The sequence below is a fragment of the Trachypithecus francoisi genome, unplaced genomic scaffold (genome assembly GCF_009764315.1).
Source record: "Trachypithecus francoisi isolate TF-2019V2 unplaced genomic scaffold, Tfra_2.0 Lachesis_group10, whole genome shotgun sequence".
Lineage (NCBI taxonomy): Eukaryota > Metazoa > Chordata > Mammalia > Primates > Cercopithecidae > Trachypithecus > Trachypithecus francoisi.
Window position 1 is genome coordinate 34624503 of NW_022681455.1, and position 12532 is coordinate 34637034.

The following is a 12532-nucleotide window of genomic DNA, read 5'->3' on the forward strand; positions in this document are numbered from 1 at the left end:
CACACCACTGCACTCCAGCCTGAGCGACATAGTGAGATCCTGTCTCAAAAATAAAAAAAAAATGTTGTGATTACAGGTGAGCACCACTGCATCTGGCCTGAGAACTGACATATTTAATATTACCTAATTTTACATTTTTAATTTTTTTTTTTTTGAGACGGAGTCTTGCTGTGTTACCCAGGCTAGAGTGCAATGGTACAATCTCAGCTCACTGCAACCTCTACCTTCCCAGTTCAAGCGATTCTTCTGCCTCTCGAGTAGCTGGGATTACAGGTGCCCGCCACCATGCCCAGCTAATTTTTCTGTTTTTTAGTAGAGACGGGGTTTCACCATGTTGGTCAGACTGGTCTTGAACTCCTGACCTTGGGTGATTCACCCACCTTGGCCTCCCAAAGTGCTGGGATTACAGGCATGAGCCACAGCACCCAGCCCTAATTTATTTTTATTTTTCAACTTTTATTTTAGGTTCAGGGAGTACAAACATGTGCAGGTTTGTTACATGGGTAAATTGCATGTCACTGGGGTTTGGTATACAAATGATTTCATCACTCAGAAAGAGAGCATAGTACTACCCGATAGGGCTTCATTCTGAATTTGTTGGGTTTTTATATCCAGCATTATTACTTTTACAATCAAGTATAAAAAAAAGAAATTTTGGCCAGGCGAGGTGGCTCATGCCTGTAATCCCAGCACTTTGGGAGGTCGAGGCAGGCGGATCACAAAGTCAGGAGATCGAGACCATCCTGGCTAACACGGTGAAACTCCACCTCTACTAAAAATACAAAAACACAAAAATTAGCCAGGCGTGGTGGTGGGCGCCTGTAGTCCCAGCTACTCGGGAGGCTGAGGCAGGAAAAGGGTAAGAACCCGGGAGGCAGAGCTTGCAGTAAGCCAAAATCACGCCACTGCACTCCAGACTCCGTCTCCAAAAAAAAAAAGAAAGAAATTTCATTTCCCAAAAAGGTAAAGCTCTTCATGGAAAAAAGACAAAAGTGCAAGTTCAGTAAATTCATAAGATAAATACAATAGACCTTTAGCACATGAAAGTACTCATGAGAAATGACAAAAAAAGGGTGGGAGGAGGGTGAGGATCGAAAAACTACTTGTCAGGTACTATGCTTACTACCTGGGCAACAATCTGTACACCCAACCCCATGACATGCAATTTATCCATATAACAAACCTGCACGTATACCTCCGAACCTAAAATAAAAGTTGGGAGGAAAAAAAAAAAAGTAATGGCAAAATACAAATTAAAACAGGATCACATTTTTTTACCTATGAAACTGGAAAAAAAAATATTATGTGCTACATTGATGAGATGGTCAAAGAAATAGTCACTCGTTATGGTAATGGCAGAAACACAAATGCGTCCAATCTTTATGAGGTGTAAGACAATCTGGCAATTAAGTATTAAGAGCATTAAAAGCCATGTTTATATTTAGCCCAGCAATCCTCAGCCCAGCAATCTAATTCTAGGAATAAATTGTAAGGAAATAGGGATGCAAGCAGAGATTTAACTACGAGAAATGTTCAACTTGAACATTTTTCAATTTTACATTGAAAAAAAATTTAAACAATCTAGATACCCAACAAAAAGATTATTAATCATATCTATATAACACTACAAAACTTTTAAAGGTAAGTGTTGAACTGTATTTATTAAGACTGGGAAAACGGTTATAAGATATCATTCAGTGAAGAACAGATTGCACAACAAGGTGGGCAACAGGTTAAATAGTATCTCCCCAAAATTCACATCCACCCAGAACCACAGAATGTGACCTTATTTGGAAACAGGGATGTAATCAGTTAAGATGACGTCATACAAGATTAGGGTGGACCTTACATCCAGCTGACTGGTATCCTTATAAGGGGAAGGAGATTTGGAGACACATAAGGAAAGCCACGTGACTAATAAGGCAGACACTAGAGTGATACAGCTACAAGCCAAGGAAGGCCAAAGATTGGAAGGAGCCACCAAAAGCTAACAAGAGGCAAGAAGGGATGCTGCCCTAGAAACTTCAGAGGGATCATGGACCTGCTAACACCTTCAATTTGGAACTTCCAGCTTCCCAAACTACAAGGAAGTTACTTTCTGTAGGTTTAAGCCACCCAGTTTGTGTTATTTCTTAAGCAACACTAGGAAACTCATACAATGTGTGAAACACACTAATCAGAAGCACAGGCTACTTATGTTTGAATTCCATTTCCACCCATGTGACTTTAGCTTATTTAACCTCTCTAAGCCTCTTTTCCTTTTGTAAAAAATGAGGATAACAGTATTCATTTCCTAGAATTATTGTATTAAATTATACATTAAATATAAATCACTTAAAACAGTATCTAGAATATAGTAAATGTTCCACTTTTATAAAGCAAGCACAGGTACAACACACAAAATATGTTATTAGAATATACATATATCAGAAGGTTAACATTTTTATCTCTGGGTCCCATTATTATGGCTTTTTTGTGTTTTTTTGTTTTGTTTTGCTTATCAGAACTTTCTAATTTATCTGCAATGAACATAAATCATGTCTCTTTTTTTTTTTGGAGACAGTCTCGCTCTGCTGCCCAGGCTGGAGTGCAGTGGTGTGATCTCAGCTCACTGAAACCTCTGCCTCCTAGGCTCAAGTGATTCTCCTGCCTCAGCCTCCTGAGTAGCTGGGATTACAGGCACCTGGTTAATTTTTGTATTTTTAATAGAAACAAGGTTTCACCATGTTGGCCAGGCTGGTCTCGAACTCCTGACCTCAAGTGATCTGCATGCCTCGGCCTCCCAAAGGTGTGAGCCACCGCACCTGGCCTATTTTTTATTATTTTTCTTTCTTTCTATTTTTTTTTTTTTTTTTTTTTTTTTTTTTTGAGACGGAGTCTCGCTCTGTCACCCAGGCTGGAGTGCTGTGGCCGGATCTCAGCTCACTGCAAGCTCCGCCTCCCGGGTTCACGCCATTCTCCTGCCTCAGCCTCCCAAGTAGCTGGGACTACAGGCGCCGCCACCTCGCCCGGCTAGTTTTTTGTAGTTTTTAGTAGAGACGGGGTTTCACCGTGTTAGCCAGGATGGTCTCGATCTCCTGACCTCATGATCCGCCCGTCTCGGCCTCCCAAAGTGCTGGGATTACAGGCTTGAGCCACCGCGCCCGGCCTCTTTCTATTTTTTTAACTTTTTTTTTTTTTTTTACCTTTTTGCCAACATTCAGATTCTAACAATTTTTCTTCTTCAGAGCAGGACTGGAAGTTTATTTTAAAAGGCTTTAGAACAGGAAAGAAAGAAAAAGTACACCTGGAAGAGACCCAAGCAGGCAACTTGAAGTATAAGCACTGTTTATGTCATAATAAAATACAATTATTTTAAAAATTGAAAAATAAGGTAGGGCTTCCCTGTCACAGTTGTATGCAAACCCCAACCCCCAGCCAGTCGTTTCCACTCTTCTCAAGGCCTGTTATCAAAGTGTTTTTAAAAAAAAAGTAAAAAATAAAATTTACTTTAGAAAATAAAACGCTGACCTTAAGCACTTTAGAAGTACATCATGTATCACTCAATCAATCATTAGAAGGTGGCTGCTTCATAAGAGGCTGTGAATCACTGACCTCAAGCACAATAATTCAAGTGTGAACCCTCAGAAACGCTTGACAGACCTGAGGCTCAAAACACACTAAAAAAAGCACAACTATTCACTTTAAAAGGTGGGTTTTTAAAACCTCAGTACATAGTGGGGTTGATCCTCTATATCTGGGAATAAACTGCTCCCACTCCCAAGACAAACATTAACTTTAGCAAATGAGAACACCATTTACTAAATCAATTACCCTTCCAACAAGTGAAAAAAGTATTCATCTTCTCTGCACAAGGTGATTTAGAAAGAGTTAAACCCTTTCACCGGGTGTGGTGGCTCACGCCTGAAATCCCAGCACTTTGGGAGGCCAAGGCAGGAGAACTGCTTGAGCTCCAAGAGTTTGAGACCAGCCAGCCAACATAGCAAGACCCTGTCTCATTTTAAAAATAAAAATAAAGAGTTAAACCTTTTCAGTTTTAGTCCTGTTGCATTTTGGGTTTCTTGTTCTCCAACAGTATCATGTAAATAATATTGTCAGATGAGTTTACTACTAGATAGTTTACTTCTTAAGGCAAAACTAAGTTTTAATAAAATTATACATAATTACTGGATAAGAATTTGTTGCTTAATGAGAAGCAATTTTACTATATTTCAAATGACAAAGTCCACCACTACACTGTTTTTTTGTTTTGTTTTGTTTTGAGACAGAGTCTTCCTCTGTCTTCCAGGCTGGAGTGTAGCAGCGCGACCTCAGCTCACTGCAACCTCTGCCTCCTGGGTTCAAGCGATTCTCCTGACTCAGCCTCCTGAGTAGTTGGGATTACAGGCGCACACCACCACGCCCAGCTAATTTTTACATTTTTACTAGAAACGGGGTTTCACCATGTTGTCCAGGCTGGTCTCGAACTCCTGACCTCATGATCCGCCTACCTTGGCCTCCCAAAGTGCTGGGATTACAGGCATGAGCCATCACGCCCAGCCTTGTTTGTTTTTTTTTTTTTTTTTTTTTTTTTGAGACGGAGTCTCGCTCTGTCGCCCGGGCTGGAGTGCAGTGGCGCGATCTCGGCTCACTGCAAGCTCCGCCTCCCGGGTTCACGCCATTCTCCTGCCTCAGCCTCCCGAGTAGCTGGGACTACAGGCGCCCGCCACCTCGCCCGGCTAGTTTTTTTGTATTTTTTAGTAGAGACGGGGTTTCACCGTGTAGACCAGGATGGTCTCCATCTCCTGACCTCGTGATCCACCCGTCTCGGCCTCCCAAAGTGCTGGGATTACAGGCTTGAGCCACCGCGCCCGGCCCCTTGTTTGTTTTAAGACAGGGTCTTGCTCTCTCACCCAAGCTGGAGTGCAATGGGGCAATCTCAGCTCACTGCAACCTCCATCTTTTTTTTTTTTTTTTGAGATGGAGTCTTGCTCTGTCGCCCAGGCTGGAGTGCAGTGGCACAATCTCGGCTCACTGCAAGCTCTGCCTCCCAGGTTCACGCCATTCTTCTGCCTCTGCCTCCCGAGTAGCTGGGACTACAGGCACCTGCCACCACACCCGGCTAATTTTTTTGTATTTTTAGTAGAGACAGGGTTTCACCGTGTTAGCCACGATGGTCTCGATCTCCTGACCTCGTGATCCACCCGCCTTGGCCTCCCAAAGTGCTGGGATTACAAGTGTGAGCCACTGTGCCTGGCCAACCTCCATCTTCTGAGGTGATCCACTCATCTCAGCCTCCCGAGTAGCTGGGACTACAAGCCCATGTCACCATGCCTGGCTAATTTCTGTCTTTTTTGTAGAGTTGGGGTCTCCCTGTGTGGCCCAGGCTAGTCTCAAACTCCTAGACTCACACGATTTGCCTGCCTCGGCCTCCCAAAGTGCTGGGATTATAGACATGAGCCACCAAACCCAGAACATTGTTAATTTTTTAAAATATCGATCTTTTTGTAGTTCATAAGCGTGATGATTGGGTGTTCACACTTATGTGAGACATGTGCCTCCCTCAAACCTTGTTATGACATTGGCACATTATCTCTCTGATGTGAAAATAAAATAAAATAAAATAAAAATCCAGTCAGAGCAACATAGGGAGACCCCATCTCCACAAAAAATTTTAAAAATTAGCCAGGCATGATGGCACACATCTGTAGTCCCAGCTATTCGGGATGCTGAGGTGGGAGGATTGCTGGAGCCGGGGAAGTCGAGGCTGCAGTGAGCCATGATCATGTCACTGCACTCCAGCCTGGATGACAGAGCAAGACCCTGTTACCCCAACAAAAAAAAACAAAACCAGGACCTTTCGTGTAAAAACCTGCCTTTTGATCCTGTCTCAAAAAAATATATATATATACACACACACACGTGTATAAATACAAACAAGTGTGTATTTGTATATATGTGTATGTGTACCTATATGTATATATGATCAGCCTATCCAAGTACCTTGACAACTAAATTCAGTTCCCACTCAAACAATGGAGGTATAAGGGCCTTGGTATCTACTACTCTGAAGAGTAAAGATAATCAACAGCAGTAACTACAGCTGTTTAAAAAGTTTATATATATAATTTTATACACATACACACGCATAGAAAATTTTATGTTATATATATACACACATATATATATTGCACAGAATATTCTGTGCAATGGGGCAATCTCAGCTCAGAATATAATGCACAGAAATTTTCTAAAAGGTCAGAAGAAATAGTTAGCAGTGGCTATATCTGGAAACAGGAGTGGTTTATGCTTCTCATCTTTAGTACAGGGGTTACAAATGAGTAGCCCAAGGACTACATTCTGCCTACAGATGTGCTTTATATTTGGTCTTCAGTGTTTTAAAAATACTTGAATTAATTGCCAATATTTAAAAATCAGGACATTTCAGCCGGTCACAGTGGCTCATGCCTGTAATCCCAGTACTTTGGGAGGCCGAGGTGGGCAGATCACTTGAGCTCTGGAGTTTGAGACCAGCTTGGGCAACATGGCAAGACCCCGTCTCTACTAAAAATGCAAAAACTTAACCGGCCACAGTGGCAGGTACCTGTGGTCCCAGCTACTTGCGAGGCTGAAGTGGGAGGATCACTTAGAGACCAGGGAGGTGTATGGCGGACTAGAAGTTGCAGTGAGCAGTGATCCTGCCAATGCACTCCAGCCTAGGTGACAGAACGAGACTTGGCACCCCACCCCCCCAAAAAAAATAACAAAACCAGGACATTTCCTATAAAAACCTATATTTTTTACTTCTCTTGAAAAAAATTGAAAAATCTAACACTGGGCCCCCATTCTAGCAGGGCAATATTTAAGGCAAGTATCAGACATGCTCTTTACAAAGGCAAGGCTTTCCAGTTCACACACCTTCAGTTGTTACCCATCTGGCACCTAAACATATTTTAGTTTGCAACCTCTGTTTAGACTATTCTAAACTATTTGAACTTATTATGCACTTATATGACTTTTTAAAGCTTCTCCTCAATGGAAACGCAATAGCAATGATCTAAGAGAACTTTAGAGAGCTTACAAAATATTTTTGTCCATTCACATCTAAACTACTGAGTAACATAGGCATAAGAAAAAAATTAAGCCTTTTCTCCCATCTACCCTCACACACTACTTCAACAAATGTTTACTGAGCACCTACTATGTAAAAGCAGTGCATAAAAGGCTTAGGGAGAAACAAAGGCTGTTAGGGGGCGCTGTCCTCTTAAAAGTGTGTTTCTATACATAATAAACACTATAAAAAGGAGAGTGGAGTTCAAAAAAGAGTACACTACTAGGAACAGGATCAGTATGTCAGTTTCAGAAAAACAATAGGACTTCTTCAGGTAGAAAGGAAAGAATAGCATTCTAAGTAGGAGAAACAAGTTTAAAACTGGGAGAGCAAAAGTTTATGTGGGAATGAGCAACAGACTAGTTTGAACAGAGCTGAGAAAAGCAGAACATTCATTACAAAGATATGCCAGGAAAGGTAGAAGTAGGTAAACTGGGACCAGTCTTTGCAGGGTCCTGAATGAATGTCAAGCTAAAGCCTGCTATTCTGTATCTGGTAAGCAACAAGGCCCTGCTAGAGGTTTCTAAGAAGGGCCTAGATTGAAGCTGTGATTTAGAAAGATTGATCTAGTAGTGGTATGTCCACAAAATAGACTGGAAGGAAGAAAGCCACATGTAGAAAACCGATTTGGACTATGCCTATGTTACTCTGTTAAACTAGTAACATAATCTGCAAACTAAGGCAGTGGCAGTGGGAATGGAAAAAAAGAGACATTTGGGAAATACACTACCAAATCCAGGTGAAAATTAACTGGATTTGGCAAATGAACTGGGGTCTCCAGGAAAGAGAGGACCTTAAAGATAACTCAGTTCAAGTCTAATTTCTGGGAGACCACTGGAGCTACAAACAGAACAAGGAAAAGTTAGAAAGAAAAACTGGCTGGAGTAAGGAAAAGGATAAATTGACCTTTAATGATTTTTATTTTTAAATTTTTTATTTTTTTAAAGACTGGGTCTTGCTATGGAGTGCAGTGGCTATTCACAGATGTTAATCCCACTACTGATTAGCACGGGAGTTTTGACCTGCTCCATTTCCAACCTGGGCTGGCCCACCCCCTCCTTAGGCAACCTGGTGGTCTCCTGCTCCCTCCCGGGAGATCACCATATTGATAACGAACTTAGTACAGACAACCAATCGGCATAGCGCACTACAGCCCAGAACTCCTGGGCTCAAGCAATCCTCCTGCCTCAGCATCCCAAGTAGCTAAGACTACAAGCGTGCACCACCACACCTGGCAAATTGACCTTTTAAACACATCTAGTTTTGAATATCAATGGAACATTCGTAAGTTTTCTGCCCCGACCAGAAAATCCTGCACACTTTTTTTCTGGCCCAACTTTTAGTGATGGCTGAAGAGAGCAAAATATATATTTACTACACTTAAAGGATAATATTTAGTACAGAGCTAATGAGAAGCCAGTCCCAGAGCAGAAACATGATCAAAATTAAGCTCCACAGAGTAAAGCTGGTCCCCATCTCATACTATACACAAAAATTAATTATACAAAACTGATATCCATATACAAAATGGACCAACAACCTAAATATAAACAACTAAAACTATAAAACTCTGAGAAGAAAACAAAGCGATAAATCTTCATGACCTTGGATTTGGTAATGAATTTTAAGATACGACATCAAAAACACAAGCGAAGAAAAAAAGAATTGATATGGACCTCAGCACATTAGAAACATGTGTGCATCAAAGGACATTGTCAAGAAAGTGAAAAGACAGTCTACAGAATGGGAGAAAATAGTGCAATTTATATAACCAATAAAAGTTTCGTATCCAGAATATATAAAGACTTCTTACAACTGAACAACAAAAAGACAACCCAATTTAAAAATGGGCAAAGCCTTTTTGTGCTGACAGTGCTCCAGCAAACATAATGAACACTCCTAAAAGCCACCAGACTCTCTGTAAGAAGTATGGCAAACACCAACCCCACAAAGTAACACAGTATAAGAAAGGCAAGGATTCTCTGTATGCCCAGAGAAAGCAGCATTATGACAGGAAGCAGGGTGGCTATCGTGGGCAGACTAAGCCAATTTTCCAGAAAAAGGTTATAACTATAAAGAAGATTGTGCTGAGGCTAGAGTGCATTGAACCCAACTGCAGATGTAAAAGAATGCTTGCTTTTAAGACATACAAGCATTCTGAACTGGGAGGAGATAAGATGAGAAAAGACCAAGTGATCCAGTTCTAAATGTCATCTTTAATTTTATTACAAAGACAATACAATCCTATGGTTAAGTCCACTTCATCTGGTTGCTGTTGGTCTTTTGGGAAGGAATAAACTAGAGCCATCAACAAAATTCCTCTAGAGGTGGGGGAAAGAAATGGGCAAAGGACTTACGTGGATATTTCTCCAAAGAAGATATACAAATGGCCAACAAGCACATAAAAATATGTTCATATAATTAGTAATTAGAAAAATAAGAATCAAAATCATAATAAGGCACCAATCCATACCCCCTAGGATGGCTACAGTTTTAAAAAGAAAAATATTGGCTAAGCGTGGTGGCTCACGCCTATAATCCAAGCACTTTGGGAGGACAAGGCAGGCGGGTCACCTGAGGTCAGGAATTTGAGACCAGCCTGGCCAATAAGGTGAAACCCCGTCTCTACTAAAAATACAAAAAATATTAGCCGGGCGTGGTGGTACACACCTGTAATCCCAGCTACTTGGGAGGCTGGGGCAGGAGAATTGCTTGAACCCAGGAGGTGGAGGTTGCAGTGAGCCAAGATTGCGCCACTGCACTCCAATCTGGGCAACACAGCAAGACTCCATCTCAAAATATATATATATATATACACACACACACACACATATACATATATATATGTACATACATATATATATTCCATTAAACTGGAAGTTTAAAAGAAGAAAGAAAAATAACAAGTGTTGGCAAGGATGTGGAGAAATTGGGACCAACTCATACATTGTAGCTGGGAATGTAAAATGATTCAGCCACTGTGGAAAACAGTTTGGTGATTCCTCAAAAACAGAATGACCATATGATCCAAAAATTCCATTCCTAGATACATACTCAAAGGAACTAAAAAAAGGTACTCAAACAAATACAGGTACACACATATATTCAAAACTTCACTACTCAAAATAGTCAAAAGGCAGAATGTCTACCAAATGTCTACCAATGAATGAATAGATAAAACAAGTTGTGATATGTATATACAATGGAATACTATTCAGCCATAAAAAAGAGTGACGCCAGGGGTGGGAGTTGTGGGGTAGCTCATGCCTGTAATCCCAAAACTTTGGGAGGCCAGTGCTGGTGGATCCCTTAAGCCCAGGAGTTCTAAACAAGTTTGGGCAACATGGCAAAATCCTGTCTGTACAAAAAATACAAAAATTGGCTGGGCATGGTGGCACATGCCTATATCCCAGCTACTTGGAAGACTGAGGTGGGAGGATGGATTGAGACCAGGAGTCGAAGGTGCAGTTAGCCATGATAGCACCAGTGCGTTCCAGCCTGGGCAACAGAATGAGACCCTGTCTCAAAAAAAAAAAAAAAAAAAAAATGAGGTACCGATACATACTACAACATGGATGAACCCTGAAAACATTATGCTAAATGAAAGATGCCATGGCAAGAAACATAGGCTTCATTTAAAAAAAAAAAAAAAAAAAAAAAAAAAAAAAAAAGCCTGGGCACAGTAGCTCATGCCTGTAATTCCAGCACTTTCGGAGGCCAAGGCAGATGTATCACTTGAGGTCAGAAGTTCAAGACTAGCCTGGCCAACATGGCGAAATCCCATCTCTACAAAAAATATAAAAATTAGCCAGGCGTGATCTTGTATGCCTGTAATCCCAGTTACTTGGGACGCTAAGGCAAGAGAATCGCTTGAACCCGGGAGGCAGAGGTTGTAGTGAGCTGAGATCACGCCACTGTACTCCAGCCTAGGCTGGCAACAACAACAAAAAGACGCAGACACAAAAAGGACAAATACTGTACAATTCTATTTACATGAAATATCCACAGGAGGCTGAGGCAGGAGAATCACTTGAACTCGGGAGGCGGAGGTTGCAGTGAGCCGAGATCATGTCATTTCACTCTAGCCTGGGCAACAAGAGTGAAACTCCATCTCAAAAAAAGAAAAGAAAAGAAAATATCCAGAATAGGTACATACATAGAGAGAGAACTCAGACTGCTCATTGCCAATGGCTGAGGAGAGAATAGTCCTTTACACCAGCTTAATGGGTGTAAAGTTTCATTTTGGGGTTTTGAAAAAGTTTGGAAACAAGAGAGAGGTGGTGGCTGCACAACACTGTGAATGCACTAAACCACCACTGAATTGTTCATTTTAAAACGGTTAATTTTGCCAGGCATAGTACTACACACATGTAGTCGCAACTACTCAGGTAGTTGAGGTGGGAGGATCACTTGAGCCTCAGAGTTCAAGGCTGTAGTGTGCTACATGATCATGCCTGTAAACAGCCACTACATTCCAGCCTGGGCAACATAGTGAGATCTCGTCTCTAAAAAAATTAAAATTAAATAAATAAAAATAAAATAGCTAATATTACATGGCATCAATTTCACAATCTTATTTTAAAAATCAACGATATTCCAAATCAAAAATAAAAGTGAGCTCTGCATCTTGTCATGCCTTTATTTCATTAACCACATTCTAGATAAGCCAATCTTCTATATGGCTCCTGCTCCACCTGCTCTTCCTTGATTTCACCTGGAAAATATCTTCTGACTATAATATGCTGCTTTTCCATCAATTCTAATCCCCCAACCATTTCAAAACTTACTTTTTTTTTTTTTTTTTGAAACAGGGTCTTGCTCTGTTGCCCAAGCTGGAGTGCAGTGGTGTGATCTCAGCACACTACAACATCCGTCCCCTGGGTTCAAGTGATTCTCCTGCCTTGGCCTCCCAAGCAGCTGGAATTACAGGTGCATACCACCATGCCTGGCTAATTTTTTGTATTTTTTTTAGTAGAGATAGGGTTTACCATGTTGGCCAGGCAGGTCTCGAACTCCTGGCCTCAAGTGATCTGCCCACTTTGGCCTCCCAAAATGCTGGGATGACAGAAAACTTATAAGCAACTTGCGCATAGCTGGCACTCAATCCTTGTGAATTGCTGGTTCTATTCAATTCAGTCCACTCCTATCTGTTCTGAAAGTTTACTGTTAATACAGAATTAAGATATGAATGTTTCTTCTTATTATCCTATAACTTTTCTCTGATAGTCTCAGGTATGTGAGTTTCCCATTAGAAAGAAAATTATGATACGGGCTGTCCTCTGCTTTTGCATTACACCACCTGCTAGGGATCTAACCAAAATACATTTGTTTAATATTGCCTAGTTGATAGTTTTTGCTATTACATGACAGATAAATTTAATGGGAAATGGGAGGTGGTAAAGAAACCACCTCTGCCCACTCTGGCCATAATGGTGATTAGTT

General features: G+C 41.1%; 2 protein-coding genes and 1 non-coding gene across 4 annotated transcripts in view; 2 read left to right on the forward strand and 1 right to left on the reverse strand.

Moving 5' to 3' along the window:
* ILRUN (inflammation and lipid regulator with UBA-like and NBR1-like domains) overlaps positions 1–12532 on the reverse strand; it is a 115283-nt gene that overhangs the window by 93065 nt on the left and 9686 nt on the right. The gene's annotated exons all lie outside the window — the stretch shown is intronic.
* LOC117088908 lies at positions 5479–5582 on the forward strand. The gene has a single exon (XR_004439420.1). It is a non-coding gene; the product is annotated as a small nucleolar RNA U13 (small nucleolar RNA).
* LOC117087079 (60S ribosomal protein L36a-like) lies at positions 8980–9297 on the forward strand. Its single transcript, XM_033216856.1, has one exon. It carries the CDS (start codon positions 8980–8982, stop codon positions 9295–9297), a length of 318 nt encoding a protein of 105 aa, XP_033072747.1.

Coding starts and splice junctions, on each gene's coding strand:
- LOC117087079 (XM_033216856.1), top strand. CDS start 8,980: ATGAACACTCCTAAAAGCCACCAGACTCTCTGTAAGAAGTATGGCAAA.